Genomic DNA, 20,176 nt, shown 5'->3' on the forward strand with positions numbered 1-20,176 from the left:
TACTAGTTTTATCTTCATTATTTTTCCCCACAGAGAACACTAAACTTTACTCAGTATTACTTATGACCACGTAAAACAAAGATATTTTGCATAAAAGACTTCAACATTTTATAACATATCTTTCCAGGCTATGGAGCCCATATGACCAACTTTTAAAACAAAATGTTCTGTTAAGTTCTCTATAAAGATTTCAGGATTCAATTCTTCAGGCAAGTATAATTTTTACATTATGATAAAAATTGCCTGTAATACATGAATTACTTCTACAACATAATCTGTGCATGCAAATATAGAATATTTACACACCATACTTTCTTAGCCTGCAAATATCACCCTTTCACCCTGCATCTATTGAAAAAGGAAAAAACATTTCCCCTACTCCTCTTGCTTCCAAATGTTGTAGTTAACAGACAGGTTAGAAGCAGCCTCAGTTTTAATTAAACTCTAACGTGAGAAAGCAACTTTATCCAGGTGACTGCATATTAATCCACCAAAAACAAACAGACCAAAAAAACCCTCCATTTTTCCTTCACTATCCAGGATTGAGAATAAAAGCATCTAACAAATTTTCGACAAAGTCAGAGATCTTAGTTGTTCTCTTAGATAACACACCCAAACTAATGGTTATAAAAACTTTTGGTAATGGTCATGAATACTTTTTATTGGAAAGAAAATTTAAACTCATTAATCTTCAAAAGGAAAAAAGTGTATCATCCAGTAAATAAAAATAATTTCCACCCCTATTAGCAAAAGAGAAAAAAAATCAATAAATCTTTCTGGAACATATCAATAGGAAGTTTTAGTTTTAATTGACTTGTTTAAAGAGTGTAGGTAGTTACTTAAAAGAACGACTCTCGTTAAGCAGCGAGCAGTAAGACCAAGGCGATCAAACTAGCATCTTCCACAGAAAGGAGCTATTCCTTTAAGTGTTTCAGAAAATTTTTTAGGACGGTTTTATCATTCTAAAGAGTTGACAGTTACATACACATTATTTGTTGTCACTTAAAACTCCTGGGCAGAAAAAAAAAATCACTAATAAGCAAAAGAGAAGACAAAGAGGTTTTCTTGATCAGTCCAATAAATACAGTACTCAGAATCAGTACAGAGCAACGAAATCCTCCCAGTGAGACCGCACATTTACAGTACTTAACAGAAAATGTAGTAAACTTCAGAATTCCATTTGCTTACTCGTAGCCCAATCTGTTTAGACCAGTCTGTTTTTCTCAGCTCACTCAATTTAAAATGTAGTTAAAAATTCAAGTGACTGATTCATTTTAATTTTTAATCAAAATGCCAGAAGTTACAAGCTATATTAAAGCAGGCTTATTTAGAGGTTATTCCATTGCAAGCACAATACCGCTGTACAAATAATTACTGTTTGGGGACACGGGGAAGTAGCTTTTTAAAAATAACCTTCTTCGAGGTACACTTTGGTCTGTTGAGTCTGGATCTGCCTACACTCAACTGGATGAAAAGTATGGAAAACAAAAAAGGTGACTAAGCTGGGTACTTGTGGTGCAAACTAAGTTGTGACTATGCAGGAACTCTACTTACCTTCTTGTGAGATTCAAACTGACTAAAACAATTTGCAAAAATTTCCCAAAACCTTCTGGATAGCAGGAGGGCTGCTAGAACACCAAGACAGCTTCTCAAGGTGACTGCTCCAAATAACAAAAATATTTTGGGTAATTCTTAAATCTCACTTCTATGTGTGGAAAGTTGAATATGGTGTCCAATATCCCTTCCAAAGCTCAATCTTGACAAATATAATCATACCTATACAAGCAACCAAAACCAGCCCTACACACCACACTGTATTAGCTATAGACATCTTATAACATGGGAACATCACACTTTATAAAGTACATTTTCTTGCAAATGATCACATATTAATTTGTTGCACCTAAAGTATACTACCATGAAAAGTATAATAATTGATCAAATGCAGAAGCCAGTTGCTGGATCTTTAATATTCAGTTTAATATTAATGGTGATTAATACTTAATGTTACAGACTTACTAGTCTGCAAAATAATTCAAATCAGTATTTATTAGACAATAAAATAACTATACCAAAGGTTACTTCTAAGTAACTTCAAAGAAGTTATTATCTTACAGTTTAATAAACAATAAAAAAGTTATCTTCCACACAAGTACCACGATAAAATAATTTAAACAAATGATTGATTCTGCAAATTCTTTTAAAAAATTACTTCAAAAGGTATTAAGAGAAAATATTTTCCTTTGTCCTGTGCCACTTTTTTCTTTTTCCCCTCCTACTTCTGTTCCCCTCAATACATAATATTATGGATGCAAACTCAAGAATTCAAGGTCAAAGGGATAATTTTGCTTCACAAATACCATGACCTACACTGTACAACAAAAACAAGATAAAAGTTAAATAGAAGTGAACTAAATCCCACAAATTAGGATGTGTAACAAGATTATCTTTGGAAAAACAGGTATTTTTCTCTCTTTCTACTAGAAATAGCAAAACATTCCACATTATTTTCTTGCCCAACTGAATGGTTATTTAGCATACATTCCAACAGTGTACATGTCAAAATTTCTGAGTCAGAGGCATTTAAATGATTTCTTCATCAGTGTTTTGGCTAATTCAGTGGCCAAGAAAACATAATATTTAGTCTCTGATTAGATGGAGTTAAGAAACAAAACAGAATGTCTGAGATTTAAAGCCATTATGACCCAGCAAAAATCTGTTATTAAATCAACTGTAAGTCTCCCTTCTCCCAAAAAGGAAAAAATTAAGAATTGCTCAAGTGTACGAGCATCCAGTAAACTTCCAACAGCTCAGCTTCAGGTGACCTATGAATGGAGGGAGCTCTGTAAGCCTGCAGTGGTCCAAATGACATACGTGACTTCAGGAATGACTGGAAACAGATGCTGGCCCCAAATCAGGTAGAACATACTCAGTCTTCAGTGTCAAGGAAGGAAACAAAGTCCCAGCTTCTAAGACGTGTAGCGACAAGTCCAGGAATGGGGCTGGATATAATTCAGAAATGTGGGCTTCAAAGGGAAAAAAAAGAGTGGAAGGGTAGTTTACTTGTGTGCACTGTATGCATGAAATACGGGGTAGACAGGGGATGCTAATGTCACATACTGTACATCTCTAAAATGCCTCCTGGCACTTGAGTGACCTTTAAGCCAAAAGCAGCTCACTAATTCAAAAGATGCTCATCATTTTTATCTACAGCACAGATTTGATTTAGAAGCTTTACATGAAGCTCTGGAAGTCCAGTAAACTCTACAGAACTACACTGGACTCCTGATCAAATTTCAAATAGGCACTACTTTTTTCCTGTATCTTGCATTTTATTTTAGCACAGCCCTGCTTTTAGTAGCCCCAAATCTAAATGTGGTAGGTTATGGATGATAATATACATAAATCACTATACCACAAGGTTTTAAATTACTGAATTATCTAAATGCAGAGATGAAATACTACGAAAGTTCAGAAATAAAAAAAGAGACTGGAGCAAGAATTTGAAAAAGCTTCATGGATGATGTTGCATCCAAACTGGATTCTGATAAAACAAAATCTGACAGGTGAAACCTGAGTGCAAAAGAGCAGGGTGACCAGAGACAGAGACAGAGTCCAGAGCAGTTGGTTCAAACGCACAAAGGGGATTCATAGGAAATAGGAGAGGGCGTCAGGGCAGCACAGCAAAATCAGGGTAGACCGTCGGGGAAGCTTTGGTTTGGGAGGGAAGCGGATTCATTTGATTGTGAGTATCTTCAGTTATAGGCACCTGTGAGAAATACCCAGGCAGATATATCAAGAAGGCATCCCCTCTTAAATATCTGGGGGCTATCCATAAGCAGCTGAAAGCTAAAGTGCTAAGAATGAGACTCTTATATGATTACAAAAAAAAGAAACCACCACCAACGAATCAAGAGAAATGGGATCCTAGGCATACAAGTCTAGCTGGACATTTTGACAAAGAGTTTGTTACTCTGGGAAGGAAGAGATAAAAGGTACTTGTTTGTGCAGGAGGGAATACCTCAAGTGGTAGGGTGCATGCTTAGCATGCATGAGACCTTGGGTCCAATCCCCTGTACCTCCATTAAAAGAAAACAGTTAATATTAATCCCCCACCCTCCCAAAAAAGAAAAGAAAAGAAAAAGCACTTAACATGGGTGCCAAACATTGAGAGCTTAATAAATATTGGCTATTAGCATCATATACTTCCATAAGCACAAAAAATATGTGAATAAGAATGTGTATCACATAACTGATTATTGATAAAGAAAAATTTTTAAAAAGATACATGTTTGGGGGTTTGGGGTGGATACACATGCCACTGGGAAAACCCTGGAGAAGACCAACACTATCGGGACACAGGAAAAATATTAGAAGGAGCTAACGAAAAATTAGTAAAAGAAAAAAAGAAAAGAAGAGAACTAAGAACTAGGAGAGTTCAATGGGAAGAAAACCAAAGAAAAGGGAAAGTTCAAGGACAGTGCAATAAGATCAGATAATAAGTTAATGCTTTTACTCCACATTTCCCTCCCCTTAACATTAATTCATCATAATCTCCACTACTCCCTTCCCCCTAACGCTGCCCACTAACCCTCACAATCAGGGGACAAAAAGGTTACTTTTCTCCTCCAGCCCGACTGATGACTCACATTTTTCAGAGGACAGCGTTGACGTGCATACCACTCTTGAGAATAAAAGCACAGGATGACTCCGTGGCCCGTGAAAAGGGAAGCCCACATCAAAACGTTCCAAATTGGCCTTTTCCGACTATCGTTGACAAGGAAGTTGAAAGCCACTAAAGTCAGGAAGACAACAAAAAACATGTATCTTCATCAAAACAGAATCAGGCCTCAGGTATCTGTTCTAATCATTTAATTATCACAAACAGCACCAAGTGTGTACATACAAATTTTATTCTCGCCATTGGTCCTATAAATAAAAGTGAAGCTTCAGTGTTGAAATTTATTAATCAGTGATGATTTAGAAATTAGACAGTATTCAGAACAGGTGAAAATATACTTCATGGAATTATTCATATTCTAATTTGTCCCTCTCCACTCCACCTGAAAATGGGTTAGTTTTTTCCAGGGGATGAACAGTGACAGAGCTTAAGAGTGGCAAAGTTATTTTTAGCTTTTATGAACTATCAGACCAGTGTTACCAATAGTCTTCAAGAGGTTATTTAGCTCATTTCAAAGTGTCAGCGTCTTGCATCAGAGTTGCACATAACTATTCAAAAATTAGTGTTTTTACCACCTGATAAACAAACACTGCCTTGAAATGGTATTACTACTTACTGCCTAGTTTTCTACATTGATTTTAAAATTTTATTTTCTAAATTTATCTTTTAGCATAATATTCAGTACTCACGGCATGTCAAGATACTTACTTCCAAAGAACATGAAGAGCACGAAGAGCACAGGATAGAAAAAGTTCAAGCAGAGAGCCAAGGCATACTCGTGCACGACGGCAGACACGGCAAAGACGGCCAGCATGGCGGCCGACCTGAACTTCTTAGTGAAAAACTAGAGTGAAAGGAAAATATTAAAAAGCAATTTTTAAAAAGTAAGTAACTAAGCATGAACGACATAAGACTTATAATCAACACAAACTAAAGACACCTGTTTAATTATATTCGTATTTGATTTTCTAAGTCTACTCCTTGGATTAATCTAAATGTGCTAAAATAACCACAAAACAGACAGCTTAAAAATCCTTTTTTTTTTTTTTTTACTAAAATGAGGCATTTTCAAAACCATTAATGTTGGAAGATCGGGCATATTTTCAAAAACATTAACTTTTATCTGTAACTCACTATGGCTGACAAAACACAGTTTTCCTGTATCAATGGACACATCAAATTTCAACCTTTAGAGTAACAAACACCGCATGGTAGTTTGGGCGGGTACCATTTTACAGGCAACAAAACTAAGATTTAGTAACAACGGATTTGCCTCATCCATTAAGTAAAACTACACTTATAAATGAAAGAACATTCAAAGAGTAATCTGCAACACGCATTGTCCTGTAGCCAAATAGTGCCCTTAACAATTAAAACCCACAATCCAGAGTTAATCACCCATGAGACTCAACATTCCATTTCATCAGTTCAGAAACATTCTGCCCTAAAGAATGTCTCAAAGATATATATCAATAATCTATACTATTATGCTGTACACCAGGAATTGACACATTGTAACTGACTATACATCAATAAAAAAATTAAGTAAATAAAAATAATCTATATTGGAGAGTTGTAAATCCATCAATAGGTGTCTTCTCCACTTCTAATAAAGGAACAAAAACAAAAAAAAAATGAAAAGATTCCAAAGGCATTCTTACTTTGTAATTATGTAAAATAAAACCCAGGGCAAAGCATGGTATTAGTCTAAGTAACTATACAAACTGGTCTCAAAGCAGTTCCTTAGACATAAATGGCTCACAAGAGAACTGAAGACAACCAAGTATAACTTCTTGCAGCTGCATAATGTTAATACTTTCTGGAAAAGAATCTCTACTTCTAGAACAACATTAACTAAATCTTGCTACTTACCCAGAGAAAGTCTTTGTAAGCATAGTAATATAGCCAGTCATGGACGACCACATTCCAGGTCCTGTAATAGTTAGAGTAGGATGTGGAGTTCCACCAATCCTGAGGAAAAAGGCAAAGGTATAAAACCACATTTGCGGGAGGGTACAGCTCAGTGGTAGAGCACATGCTCAGCATGCACCAGGTCCTGGATTCAATCCCCAGGACCTCCACTAAAAAAATAAATAAACCTAATTATCTCCCACCCAAAATAAACAAAGTAAATTTAAATAAATAAAAGCATACATACACAGAACCAAAGCAAAAATCCCTGAATCTTCCCAAAGAACATACACATGTGACACTCAGAATGTGTCATGATAAATTGTTAGTCCATACACTGATGTAAGAAAAATCTTAAAAGGCATTTTGATCATTAGTGTTCAATGTGACATTAATTCTGTTGTATTAATCAAATAAGTTATGATGAAAGATACACAACATACAGAATTGTTAAGCCTAATGTTCATCAAAGTAACAACCAGTAAATCCCCCTTACCTTGCTAAAACACAATGAGAGAATTCTAAGGTCACACAGACTTAGCCTGATAACCCTTAAGAGCTGTTTGCTGGTATCATGAACAGCAAAATTTTAAGTTGTACAAGGAGTGATATGATGGCTGACTCCAATATATGTATATCCTGTTTCCTACTTTAAGATCAGACCAATGGAATAAGACATCTAAAATCTGCAACCCACACTACTTCTCTGAGAAAGGAGGGGTAGGCTTGGAGTGTTACCAAAACATCAACAAACAAACAAAATTCTAGAGGGCTTGAGGTAGGATTACAGAACACTTATGAACCACTCTCTGGTCCGGAACTTAATTCCAACTTTGGAAGTGTAAGAATACTATTTTAAGAAGAATTAATACCTTTCAAAATAAAGGAGGGAAAAGTTATTTCCTTCATGAACTGTTCAACAATCTTAAATAGCGTAATTTGCTGAGATCACTCCTACAGCACCAAGCAGCCAATTTTAAATGAGTAAAAAGTCAGCAACGTCTCAGAATGCTCTCTAGACACATGCCTTCCTACATAATCACCAACACAGGATCCAGCAGGAACCAAACATGGTACTAAGGGAGCAGATACTAAAGGCAGAAAAAAAGACAAGACTATGCCAACTACATCAGTAACAGAATTTCAGAATTAATATTGATAAAACCTATAGAAAAAAATTATTCCACATTTATTTTAAAAAAGCTAGTAGCCAGTAACACTCAGATGCTTAACAATTAGGACACAAACAAAATGAAAAGAAAGCTGAGTCCAAGTACACATTACCTTATAAAACATCCTGTCACCAAAGCGTAACATCTCAGCAAAGGCATTGAGCCAGCAGTGCAAAAAGGCAAAAAAAATAAGGAGCTGTATCAGCACACCTAAACATAAGATGAATAATATTAACAGTCTTTCCAAACAGCTTACGTACCAATCGGTTAATTATGTCATCATTTGCTTAGCTAGAATTATTTTGTAAAATTAAGAGTTATTATTCTAGCTTACCCATCTCAGAAATGATATGGTGGTTTTTGAAAGTTAATTCTCTTAATAAAGGAATAATTTCCTCCCAAATGGGTTTTATAGATGACCAGTGACCCAGACTGTTTTTAACAGAAATGCGTAGATGTATGGCTTAATTTGTAAAAGTCCGTTAAAATCTGGCCCCCACGCATTCCTCTACACCAGCCGTTTAAAACGGGGAGATTTTGTCCCCAGGAGACAGCTGGCAATTCTGGACACATTTTTGGTTGTCATCATTCAAGGGGTGGGCCATGTGTTATGGTATGTAGTTGTCAGAAGCCAGGATGGAGCTAATATCCTACAATGCACAAGACAGCCTCCCAAGACAAAGAATTATCCAGCCCAAAATGTCGATAGTGACAAGGTTAACATCTCTGCCTCTACCCCCAGGGTTGTAAACATCTCCACAACTGGACTTCTGTCCTTCTGAAATACTCCAGGCCTTTGAATCCATCCCACTACCTGGAAGAAACCTTCCACCACCACTCTGCCAGGCAAACCTATCTATTTCTCAATACCCCCTGTTAAATGTCAAGCCAATATGAGACAAAGTTCATCAGCATTTTAATATATATTACATTACACTGTATAGTATCCATTTACATGCCCATCCCTTTCATTCACTTGTTTATTCAAAAAATATTTATAGAGTCTACGATGTAGAGAGACTGTGACTGGCTGACTGGCTAGAAGACACAGTCCTTAATCTTACGATATTTGTAGACTACTGAGGAAGACATACGTATGTAACACATACCCTATCACAGGGACAGAGAAAAGAATTTACTGGAGTAAATCTTGGGGAAGCAAACCAAAGAGGATCACTAGAAGAAATCTGTGAGAGAAGGAAAGGAAGAGAGAACCTGATGATAGAAACAATACCAACATTTAATAGACAGACACAAGAGAACAAGTAAACTGTAAATACAACTAAACTGCAAGCTTCCAGAGAATAAAGAGTACGTATGTCTGGTTCAATGCCGTGTCCCCAGCACCTGGCATGTAACAGATAACCATATATCTCTAGAAAAAAACAGTGGAATGAATGAAGACAGGAGACTGGGTATGGCCAGAAAGACAGAATAGGAGAGTGACTAGAGAGATTTCAAACTGGTCGACAGCACCCAACGTTTCATGGAGATTAAATAAAATAAGGGCTAAACCAACTGCTGGAGATTAGGGATTTTAATAAAGGTCATTTCAGTGACTTGGTAGAATCAGAAGCAAGATTATAGTGACTGTATAGTGAATGGGAAGATAAGCAAAAATATGGACTATCCACAGTCAGAGAAAGCAAAATATGAGTGAAAGTCAGAAGACAAATGGAAAGACTGGCCAGAGACTGGAAGTACGCTTCCTTTGTGAGACAAATGGAAAGAGGTCACAGGCGGTATAGACGTGTAGATGAGTTTACAGTGAAAAGCAGGTAAATCAAAGGTGCTCACACACAACAGCTTTCTGTTTTCCGTGCAACTTTAGGAATGGCCAAATGAACCAGTACCCACGTTACCTGGCAAGATGGAGTTAAATACACATAAGACCAGAACACGGGCGCTGAAGGGCTCCTCTTTGATATTCCGAAACAAGGGGCCACAGAGCCTTTTGAAGATGTAGTACACGTAAAAAAGGCATCCCAAAAACTGAAACATGATAAAGACAATTATAATAATGATGGCTTGACAAGGAAAGATGGAGTGATTTCTTTCCTTCAAAAGAAGATACATATGTGACCCAAAAACTAATGTTTACACATGTATATTCCATTTAACACTAGTCTGTAAGGTTGCCAAACTGGACTCTTTCAAAGATAGTACTCAAGCCTCATTTCTACCACACCTGTTCCCGACCCTTTACCAAATAGCATTTTTGAAAAATCAGACTCTGGAACCTACTTTTCCAGCCACACGAAACCCTTAAAAAAAGAACCTATTTCATAAATAGGTATTTGATTAACACAAGATTTTTCAGTAGGAACTTCTGTGGTATATGATCCCATTAAGGGGTTGGGGAACTGTCAGACCATACCCCCACAGACATACATCCAAAAATGGAATAAAAAACAGAAAGGGAGGAGGAAATTAACCTAGATGCATAATGAAGTAACCAAATGGAATGACTTTAATTAAAACAAATTCTTTTATTGTAGAAAATTACTTTTGATGTTGGCAAAACAAATACCAGTTACTGTACTGAGAATAGTTTACCAAGACTTCAGTAAGAGTTTTAGAGCTCCCACTAGACATGAATTTACCAACACTTTAAATATATTAAATTATTCTTTTTTTAAACATTTTTTATTGATTTATAGTCATTTTTTTTTACAATGTTGCGTCATAAATTATTCTTACTATATTCAGATCCCCATTTCCCACCAACAAACCTTAGGCAGTTAAAAAAAAAAAAATTTACCTGTGCAAACTGCATAGCCACATAACCCCATCTTACACTGGGAGTCCTAAAAAGGAAGAAACAAAGTAACTTTTCTAAATAAAGTAAATAAATGAACTTAAAAAAAATCCTCACAATATTTTCCCACACAGAACATCTTTTTTGACATAGGAAATATCTGTATAATTCTGTCTCAAATTGCTGTAATCAAATCGTATTGCTGGAATCACCATTTGGGGTTTCCCGTGCCAGCAAGAAAGTTAAAACCCATTCGATGTGCTCTGCAGCCCTACAGAAAACAGCCCCCATCTACCCACCCCACCTCGCGCCCACCACTTTCCTGGTGCTCCCCCATTTCTACTGGCCAGTGCCGTTACCTGGGATAGTTGTCACGGTAGATGAGTGTAGGAGCAAACAAGAAATATAAGTACTGGTTGACTGTAGGTATTGGAACAGTGCCTGGAAAAGGAAAACTACACTTAGACTGGAGGCTCTTCAGTCCCTTTCAGCAAAACTGAAAGGGGAAAATAAGCACAGAATAGGGACGACAAAAAACTAGCTCTCTTAGCTCGTGTTGCTTCTTCCTGATCTCCCCAAATGATGGCTTCTTATTCTTATATTACCCAAATGTTACCAATCCCCCTAAACTAACTTATTCCTGTGACTTAGAGATAACTTCTGGAGTTTGAAGCAACAATTCTAGAAGCTGTAAGCACATGGGGTGTGATGAGTCTATTAACATTCTATAAACATTATGCAAAGTTGCAAGTCTAATGAGCAATGTTTTTAAACTGTGGGTACAAAGGTAAAACAGGAATAATCAGGAAATAGAGTCTTCTAAAATCAATACAAATCCTATATATAAATATATATAAATATTTTTCCCCTTCCAACAGGTTGATTGGTTTTTTTTTCAAGTTCTATATATTTAAAATCAAACATAATGTTTACAGAAGGTAATATGCCATCCTAGTAAAAACACCAAAGGTTAAGATACCCTAATGAACAATCCTTTGACTTAATGGAATCACATACTTGATTTCTCCTTGGCTGAATTTAGTACCCGAGGCACATTCTCTCTGACAAACGAATAGGCCTTCATTATCAAACGAATCTACAAAGAAGGAAGGGGAAAGTGAATTTTCTATCACTGTCTTGTCTCCTACAAGCAACTGCAAAACAGCACTAGATTATAATTACATAAAGAACTTCCTAATTTTGTATACACCAACTCAAACCCACTTTTATGGAATAAAGCAAATGAAAAACAAATTCTATAAAGAACATGTTATTATGCAAATTATTTTGCATCTAACAGCACCATCTATTACAGGTATATTACAAATTAAGAAATTAAAAGCCTGTTCAAAGAAAGTCATTCTTTCCATCAGTCCAACAGAGCATTACAGACAGCCAATGTAAGTCAGAAAATTCTGAAGGACATATAAACAAATCTTTTAGATGGTTCTATGATGGTTATATGACAAAACAATGAATCTGACACTTCAAAAGTGGAGTTTTTAATTACAAATATACTTAGAATATAGACGGCTTCTTCAAAAAGTATTCAAGAACAAAACCTGAATTCATCAAGAAAGGCTCAATATTACTTATTTCAATTATCAAGAACCAGAAAACACTGAAGCTAGAACAAATCTTTAAGCGATGAGATGATCTAGTCTAACACTTTAATTTTACAGATAATAGCACAAAGAACCAAATATGAAAATTTATCCAATGTAACAAAAAATAACATCTTCTACTACCACCACCACCACCTCCTAGCTAACTAAGCATGGCACTGCACTGCGCAACACTCAAAATCTTACCTGTTCAAGTATAATAATGCACCGGGAAGCTGGTGGCAGTGTATATGCTAGCACAACATAAGGTGGTCCAAAACCTAACACTACAGTCTGGAAGACCACAAAAAGGAAGCAATATAAGAGAGAATAGACCACTGGATGAGAACTCCTGTGATACCCTCTGGCCCAGCGTTGAAACAGGAAATAGGGAACTGAAAGTGTACATAAGAACATGGTGCACCATGTCCATATAACAACGGGAAATTTGCCAAAAGCGTAAGACATGAGATTGAAATCAAGCACCAGCCTGGGGAGAAAAAGCACACAGAAAAAACACAGAAATAAATTTTTAATATGCATTGATTGATCAAATTAAAAACTTTAAGACCCAAACCCCTCAACTTTAGGAAACCCCACAACACTAATACACTATGCTCCTAAGCCTCTGCTCTATAACTTACCTATTTTCTAAGAGCCCTAAGATAATATGGTCCCTGAACACAAGACATCTAAAATAACCTAAAATAATAAGGGTTTGAACTTCTTAAAGATTAGATTCTCACATTAATACATTTTAAGCTCTAAACATTCTATGGCAAAGTTAATATTTAAAATATTCAAATAGCGATCACCGTTACATAGAAAAGATGATTTTTCAGAAGAAAGTAGTACAATTCAAGAATCCAATAAATTATTATATCATTAGCTAAAATTTTAGTTCACTAATAAAGCACATAATTAAATGTATGACTATCTGTCATTTTATTTGATTTTTATATTAAAAAAATCCCATTTTTCAATGTTAAATTCCAATAAGCTAATTTTTCCAAGAAACAACCTAAAATGCATACCATGGTAGAAACTGGTAAGTCCTATACGCAAAATTCTCTCACTAAGGAAGCTAGAAACCATTAATATGGTGTATTAAAACAGACCATTTTAAAAATAAAACTAATAAACTTTTAACATTTTTCTTAGTTGTACTTTTCAGAAGAGAGAAATCTCACCCTCAAGTCAGCTGCTCTGGGATTTTCTGAAGCAACTGTAACCAAATCATCTTTTACCAGAATTTAAATACAGTGAAAACTCTGAATACTCCACGCATCAACTAAGCAAACATCCTTTTTCTTGTCTTACCTTCCTTCATCAATGTAATCTACCACAAGTGTGCTGAGGATGAAGAGAATGAAGAGGGCAATGAACATGTGATATATTGTTCTGATATGGTCCACCTCAAACAGCTCACTGTAAATGTAGTTCAAATAAAAATTACTAATATTTAATTTTTAAAACACCACATATTAAAGACTTTAAAGCAGTACAGAAGATCCTTAATCCACCCTCCAAAAACATCTCAAACAGTAATCACAGAATATTACTAATGAATGTCAGTATTCTAATAAATGAATGAGTAAATAAATGATCTACTCAGAGAGCATTTCCAAAGAAATATTCATTACCTACTCAAAATGCGCCTTTTATTTTCACTTCACAAATGAGCTTGCCACAATTAATTTATATTGCTTATTTTCCCCCCATAAAATCCACACAATCAAGTACTAAAATAAGCAAATCTGAGAAAACGATCACGTCTCTAAGCCGGCTAGCCAAAGAAGAGATGAAAAAATTTTATCAAGAAGGCAGCAACACCAGAATTCTCTCAAAGTAGTTTACCTCATTAGAAAACTTTTGTTCTAGCTCTTTGGGTAACCAGTTCTCTGCAGCACAACTTCAAGGAATTTATCAGAAGACCAATAATCATTCTTATCTCTAACTCCTTTGAAACTAGATACAGAACCAGAAGACCAGAAAGAAGGAGCAAGAGATGGCAAATGCACAAAGAGAAATATCAAAACTAAGAATTATATGAATACAGAACAAGGTCATTTAACATTCATAGATTATGCAATGATTCTAACCGTCAGAACAGCTTGAGGGGGGAGGGCATAGCTCAGTGGCAGAGTGAATACCTAGCATGTACAAGGTCCTAGGTCCAATCCCCAGTACAGACATTAAAAAAATAAATAAGCCTAACTACCTACCCCACACAAAAATTTTTTTTAATTAAAAATAAGTAAAATTTTTAAGAATAGTTTGATTTTTTAAATTCAAACTAATAGTTAACGAAAGCAACCAAAAATACTCACTCTAAGAGAGATCGCCTGATAACAAAAATCTTTCCATGTTCTGGACGCGCTCTCTGATCTCTGAGAAGAATCAAGATGTGAAAACAAAATATAAGTCAAGCATTACAAGAAATTTAAATCTATGGATAAGACAAGGAATATTACCAACTACAGCTTGTAATATAATAAGCTGCCTTCTCACTATGCTCCAGGTCCTGTGTTAAGGGTTTTAAGCATGTTATCTCATCTACTCCTTCTGAACAATGCTGAGGTAGGATGAGCAGCATTCAAAGAGCCCCCATACATCAGTCCCCATGGAAATGCATTCCTGACATCACAGGCATCATGACAACCACTCTTTCTTCTCCTAAACATTCCTAAGGTCATAAACAAGCCTCCAACCATTCCTTTACTCCAGTTCACATAGTGTTACTGATCTAGCCTCCAAACTGCACTGACGTTTACGACGCCCTCCCCTGAGGGCTTCCAACAATCCCCAAGAGCCTCCTATCTAAAGACTGACTCCAGTTACTAAAATCTCACATTTTAACATCTAACATTATCAATTTCTTTATGGCTTTCTGCAGTACCACTAGCCCTTCTGCTGACTATTCTGGTCAAAACTGTCCTCCAGAATAGGAGAGATGCTCTGGATGACTGGCCAGTTTAAAAAAAACATAATACTAATTGTACTGTATTTTCTTGCAAGTATTGTATAGGGTACAACAGAGAGGCGGTTTAATGATACAGTGAAAAAGCACACGCTCTGGAGCCAGACTGTGGGTTCAAATCCCCACAGTGTCATCTTGGGCAACATATAACTGCTCTGTGCTTCAGTTTCCTGATCTATAATATGTAGACAGCTATAGGGTCCGCCTCCCTGGGACATTGTTTAAATGTAAAGCACTTAACAAGTGTTGGCTGTTGTAAGTCAGCAAGGTCATAAATGTGGTGTGCATTTGTTATAATCCACTTATTAAGATGAAAAATCCAATCTTCAAGTGTTTAAAATAGTATGCCCAAGGCAACACACAGCTAATAAAATGTGGAGCTCAAGTGTGAATGCAGGCATTTTTAGTGCAGTCACTTTCTGACCACAGATGTGTGTATTAAAAGGAACTAACACTCATACTTACTTAGCTCTGTGGTGGTTCTCTCCAAGAACAGAAAAGGATGTCAGAGAACAACCTCCATTGTCTAATGACGTAGATTTTTCAATGAGATTGGTCACAAAATCATCAAAGTGATTGCCAACTTCCTTCATAAAAAATGGCTTCAATTCCTAGAATTTTAAAACAAATAAAGGAAAACATGAGGCGCTATAGCTAGCTTATGGAGTATTAACATTTTTCTAAAGGGGTCTCTTCAACAGAGTTGGACCAAAAGGAATCCATGTTAAGTGAGTTCACAGGAATAAAAACAGAAGTGATTTCTGTAACTGACCTGTAGTTTCAGAAATGGCTACTGAAAAAGCAACATGATGAGTTATGTCTTTTAAAAAATTTAAACTCTTTTAAGCATAAATCAAAGTCATCACCTACAAAACGAACTCCTACAAATGATATACAAAAATAAAATAACAAAAATACTAAAAATGACAACTCTATTTTTACCTCCTCAAATTTTTATCTGGAAAACGACAAAAAGTAAAAATCAATAATAGGTCAGCATTATATAACTTTAAGTATCCTTTCTTCTCAAGCAACGTCTTTAGCCCCAAGTACCCGATGTTTGTATTTTAAATCATGCCATTTCTGTACAATACCAACATTTATACAATAATGTTTATTCCTACTTTCATAACTATATATTTACCTAGCCATAACATACATACTTTTATAACATAAAACTGTTATACATTTTGGTCCCAGGCTATTTTTAACATCTTAAGACTTACATAATTTTTGAAAAGTATGAAGCAAAAAAGCACTTCTTCAAATGATAGTAGGCCACCTACTGTGGGTGCTCAAATTGTAAATGGTATTTCTACATTGGCAAGATTCACCTTTGCAAAGGAAAACAAAGTGTTACTTGCTACTTATTAGTTACTTAATAATTCTTCAAGAAAAAAAAATGCTCTTTCTTCTAACGAAATTATTTAGGTTGAACCTAAAATATCTTAAGTAGCATTCTTCTGGATTCTGTTTTAACAAGAGTTCGACCAAGTCCTTTAAAAGCAAAGCCTAAAAATACCAGAGTATCTAATGGAACTATCCGAAGGCTTTTCAAACTGCTATCTCCCATAGTTCCCAAATGCCTTTTGGGTCTTGAGCAGTGAGAATACACTAGCCCTCAGAAGACAGATCATGGAAATGGAAAATATAAGATAAACACATATAAACAACACACAGTAGACTATCTAGGTGTCACCTGAGCAATACAACCATCAATGAGAAGACTCAAAGAACACAGAAAAGTTCAGCAAACAAAGAAAGCAAGGATGAGACGATTAGAAAGGTCTTCTTGAGCTGAGAGTTGAGCTGAAACCTCGAAGGACCACCAAGTAGGACTTTGAGTAAAAAGTGGCATGAGGAGACAATATGATAAAAAGCAGAGACAGGAAGCAATCAGCCAAAACAGAAAACGCATATGATGTAGGTCAGTTTAAGGGCAAAATATAAAGGTCCTGTGGTCCCTAAAAGAATAAAGAGTTTTTATAATATGATTTGTTCATATTAAAGCCATCTAACAGTTTGTCATTTTAGTTCCTTTCGCTTGTTTCAATTATATGTTGAGCTTCCTTTTGCAATTTCTCAACAGGCACGATGCTTGCGCAAACAAAAGCAAAACAACTTCCTCTCCTCCAGAAAAGGGTTCTTCCCTCATTGAGTTCTAGGGTTGGACTGCTTAACAAATAAAGGCTTCTTTCCAGCTACAAAAAATGTCCCATGTAGAAATGTCACCCAAAATACTGGGTTCACCTCTTGGTGGGTGTTGAGCATTCACACCAAAGAGCGGGAGAAAGAAGGATTTATGACTCGCAGCAAGTAAGGAGAACACAGGGGGCCTTTCCCGAAGCCCTGTCTCCCAGAACAGCAAAACCGGGGAGGTTTAACCTAAGGGTACGTGCATATTCATGAAGGGGCTTGAGCAGAGGAGAATTCAGCATAGAATTGGGGCCAAAGTCCATAGAGTCCAAGCTTTCCTTGACTGAAGTTATGAGAGTCAGCATCGTCCTTCCATCCTCCACTTGGGTGGAGGCCTGGGTGGCCTTAGTTCCTACAGAACTCAAAGATGGGTATCGGATTGTTAAGTATATCCATTGAGGACTCTGTTTTATCCCTTAACTATTGCTTCTTGACTGCTTTTCCTTTGTTTCTGCATTCCCTCACTTCCCTTAAGATCTTTAATTACTGAGACTTGTTCAAGGGTAAGCCTTTTGGCCAGGCTTAGATCCCAAAATGGCTAAGGCCAAAAATGGCTTCTTAGAGAAGAAAGCCATGCCTGGTTCTCTTTCTCCCAGGACCCGGAACAGAGCAGGACTCTGCGGGGCCCTCCCTGGTACAAATCCTTTCTGTGTGCCCCATTACTTGTTTGTAGGAAATAGGCTTCATTTAGCCTCCCTGACTTTCCTTGACTTCCAGAGGGCAGATTCAAACACTTGCTTATCAGCAAAGGGAGAGAATGCAGAAACAAGGGAGGAACAGTCAAGAAATAATCCTGCAGCCTCGAGGCAGGGTCCTGGTTCCTCCTCAAGGGATATATCTTTGAGTTCTTTTGCATGAACTAAGGCCCCACCCAGGTGAAGGATGGTGACTTCAGGCTGAGCCCAAGATTCCTGGAACAACCACCCTGTTACCTCACCACCAACTAATCCAAAGGAAATCACACACCCTGCAGCCTTCATCCCAGATGTTGCCTATTAAAAACTTCTCCCCGAAAACCATCAGAGGTGGGGCTTTGTAAGCATGAGCCACCTGCTCTCGTTGCTTGTCCCTGCAATAGATCTATCTGTCTCTGCTCAAACTCCAACATTTCTGATTGTCTGGCTTCCCTGTTCATCAAGCACATGAACTTCTGTGCAGTGACAGACCCCCTACAGAAATATACTAAAAAGAAGAGAAGGGAAAGCATTCATTCCACCAAGTGCCAGGTACAGTTCTGGGCACTGCTGTAGGTGCTGGAGACAAAACAAACAAAACCTAGCCCCGTCCCCATAGAACTTAAAATTTCAGTGGGGATGAACAGGATACAGGGGGGCAGTGTCATGGAAAGAAATAAAGCAAAGGGACCAGCAGGAAGTGGGGGTATTTTCATAGAGAGGTCATGGAAAGCCTCAAAGATAAAATGACATTTGCAAAGGTCTGAAGTTAGTCACTATCCCTGGAAAAAGTACCAGGAAGAAAGAAGCATAAGTGTAAAAGCCCTGCGGCAGGAACACCTGTGGCGTATGTGAGAAACAGCACAGAATAGGGCATTCCAGCTGAAGCAGAAGAGGGCTAAGAGGTGAGGTCAGAAAAGAAGGGAGGGGAGGCAGGATGGGGGCTAAACCATGCAATAAGGTCTTAACATTTTGCCCCCTATTCATATTGTTACACAGAAAGGGGGACTAAAAGTTACCTTGGTTCTTAGTCACCTAAAAAAAATGAACTTTTAACAAGAGACAGAAAGCATGATATAAACAAGATTGTATTAGTAAAGTAAAGAGGTAGTAAAATATAATACACTCCTGAGAATTGGGGAGCGGGTCAATCCAAGAGAGGAAAATTGGGGCCACTCCTTTGTTTCTTCTGTCTTATACCCTGGCTTAGGGGCGTTTTTTTGTGATTGATTGATTGGTTGATGGCTCAGTTCCTTGTGCTCAGGCTTGACCATCCCTTTTGGGCAGGTTCTTACCCATGATGGGCACAGAGAAACCTATGGGAGGAGGCTCAAATTGCAACGTTAATTACATTACAATGAGCATGGGGTCAAGTTAAGCCAGGTCCTTCTATTGTGCAGCTGCAGCGTTGGATCCTAGCCGGCTTCTTTGCTGGCCCTCATTTAGAGAAAATAAAAGTTTTTAGAGCCCCTTATCCTGAGCACAGGTGTACTGTTATTTTCTGGGTTGCTCCTTTCCCCTTCCTTTTTTCCCCATACTCCAACAACAGCATCAGGGCATTTATTTTATTGTCCCGAAAGCAAGTTCACTTGCCAAAGGACAGCGAGACCCAAAAAAACCAAAACATCGGAGTTTGGAGCTGAGACAGGTTTACTGCAGGGCCAAGCAAAGAGAACGGGTGGCTTGTCCTCAAAAACCTGAACTCTCCAATGGTTTTTGGAGAGAAGCTTTTAATAGGCAACATTTGGGGTGAGGGCTGCAGGGTGTGTGACCTTCCTCCGACTGGCTGGTCATGAGGTAACAGGGCGGTGTTCCAGGAATCTGGTGCTCAGCCTGAAGCCACATCGTCCTTCACCTGGGTGGGGCCCTTAGTTCCTGAAAAAGAACTCTCTTCCCTAATTAGCTACTGTTTGAATCTGCCTCTTGGAACTCAGCGAAGGTGAAGGAGGCTGAATGAAGCCCATTTTCAACAAACAAAAAACAGGGGACACGGAAAGGCTTTTGTGCCCACGAGGGCCCCACAGGGTCCTGCTCTGTTTCCTTATGGCAAGACGAGAAAAATGTAAACATAAAACTTTTCTTTGCCCATTTGAGCCTCCTCCCTCTTCTATAGTGTGTATTGTGCATCTGTCTGCATTAACCAGACCTTCTCAATCTCATCAAGGGTCACAATTCCTTAGAAGATAATCTTCCTTCTTAA

The 20,176-nt window shown here is 37.3% G+C and overlaps 1 protein-coding gene across 1 annotated transcript in view; it reads right to left on the reverse strand.

The window, feature by feature from the left end:
* Positions 1 to 786: 786 nt before the first annotated feature.
* SOAT1 (sterol O-acyltransferase 1) overlaps positions 787 to 20,176 on the reverse strand; it is a 58,650-nt gene continuing 39,260 nt past the window's right edge. The window contains exons 4-16 of the mRNA XM_032463649.1: positions 15,572 to 15,717; positions 14,457 to 14,516; positions 13,447 to 13,554; positions 12,334 to 12,616; positions 11,540 to 11,618; positions 10,882 to 10,963; positions 10,526 to 10,571; positions 9,627 to 9,756; positions 7,877 to 7,974; positions 6,554 to 6,652; positions 5,390 to 5,525; positions 4,650 to 4,795; positions 787 to 3,026 (exon numbers count right to left, since the gene is read on the reverse strand). Coding sequence (XP_032319540.1) covers positions 2,970 to 3,026; positions 4,650 to 4,795; positions 5,390 to 5,525; positions 6,554 to 6,652; positions 7,877 to 7,974; positions 9,627 to 9,756; positions 10,526 to 10,571; positions 10,882 to 10,963; positions 11,540 to 11,618; positions 12,334 to 12,616; positions 13,447 to 13,554; positions 14,457 to 14,516; positions 15,572 to 15,717 — 1,470 coding nt within the window. The 3' untranslated portion in view covers positions 787 to 2,969. The remainder of the gene's footprint in view (positions 3,027 to 4,649; positions 4,796 to 5,389; positions 5,526 to 6,553; positions 6,653 to 7,876; positions 7,975 to 9,626; positions 9,757 to 10,525; positions 10,572 to 10,881; positions 10,964 to 11,539; positions 11,619 to 12,333; positions 12,617 to 13,446; positions 13,555 to 14,456; positions 14,517 to 15,571; positions 15,718 to 20,176) is intronic.

Source organism: Camelus ferus, chromosome 21 (genome assembly GCF_009834535.1).
Source record: "Camelus ferus isolate YT-003-E chromosome 21, BCGSAC_Cfer_1.0, whole genome shotgun sequence".
Taxonomy (NCBI): Eukaryota; Metazoa; Chordata; class Mammalia; order Artiodactyla; family Camelidae; genus Camelus; species Camelus ferus.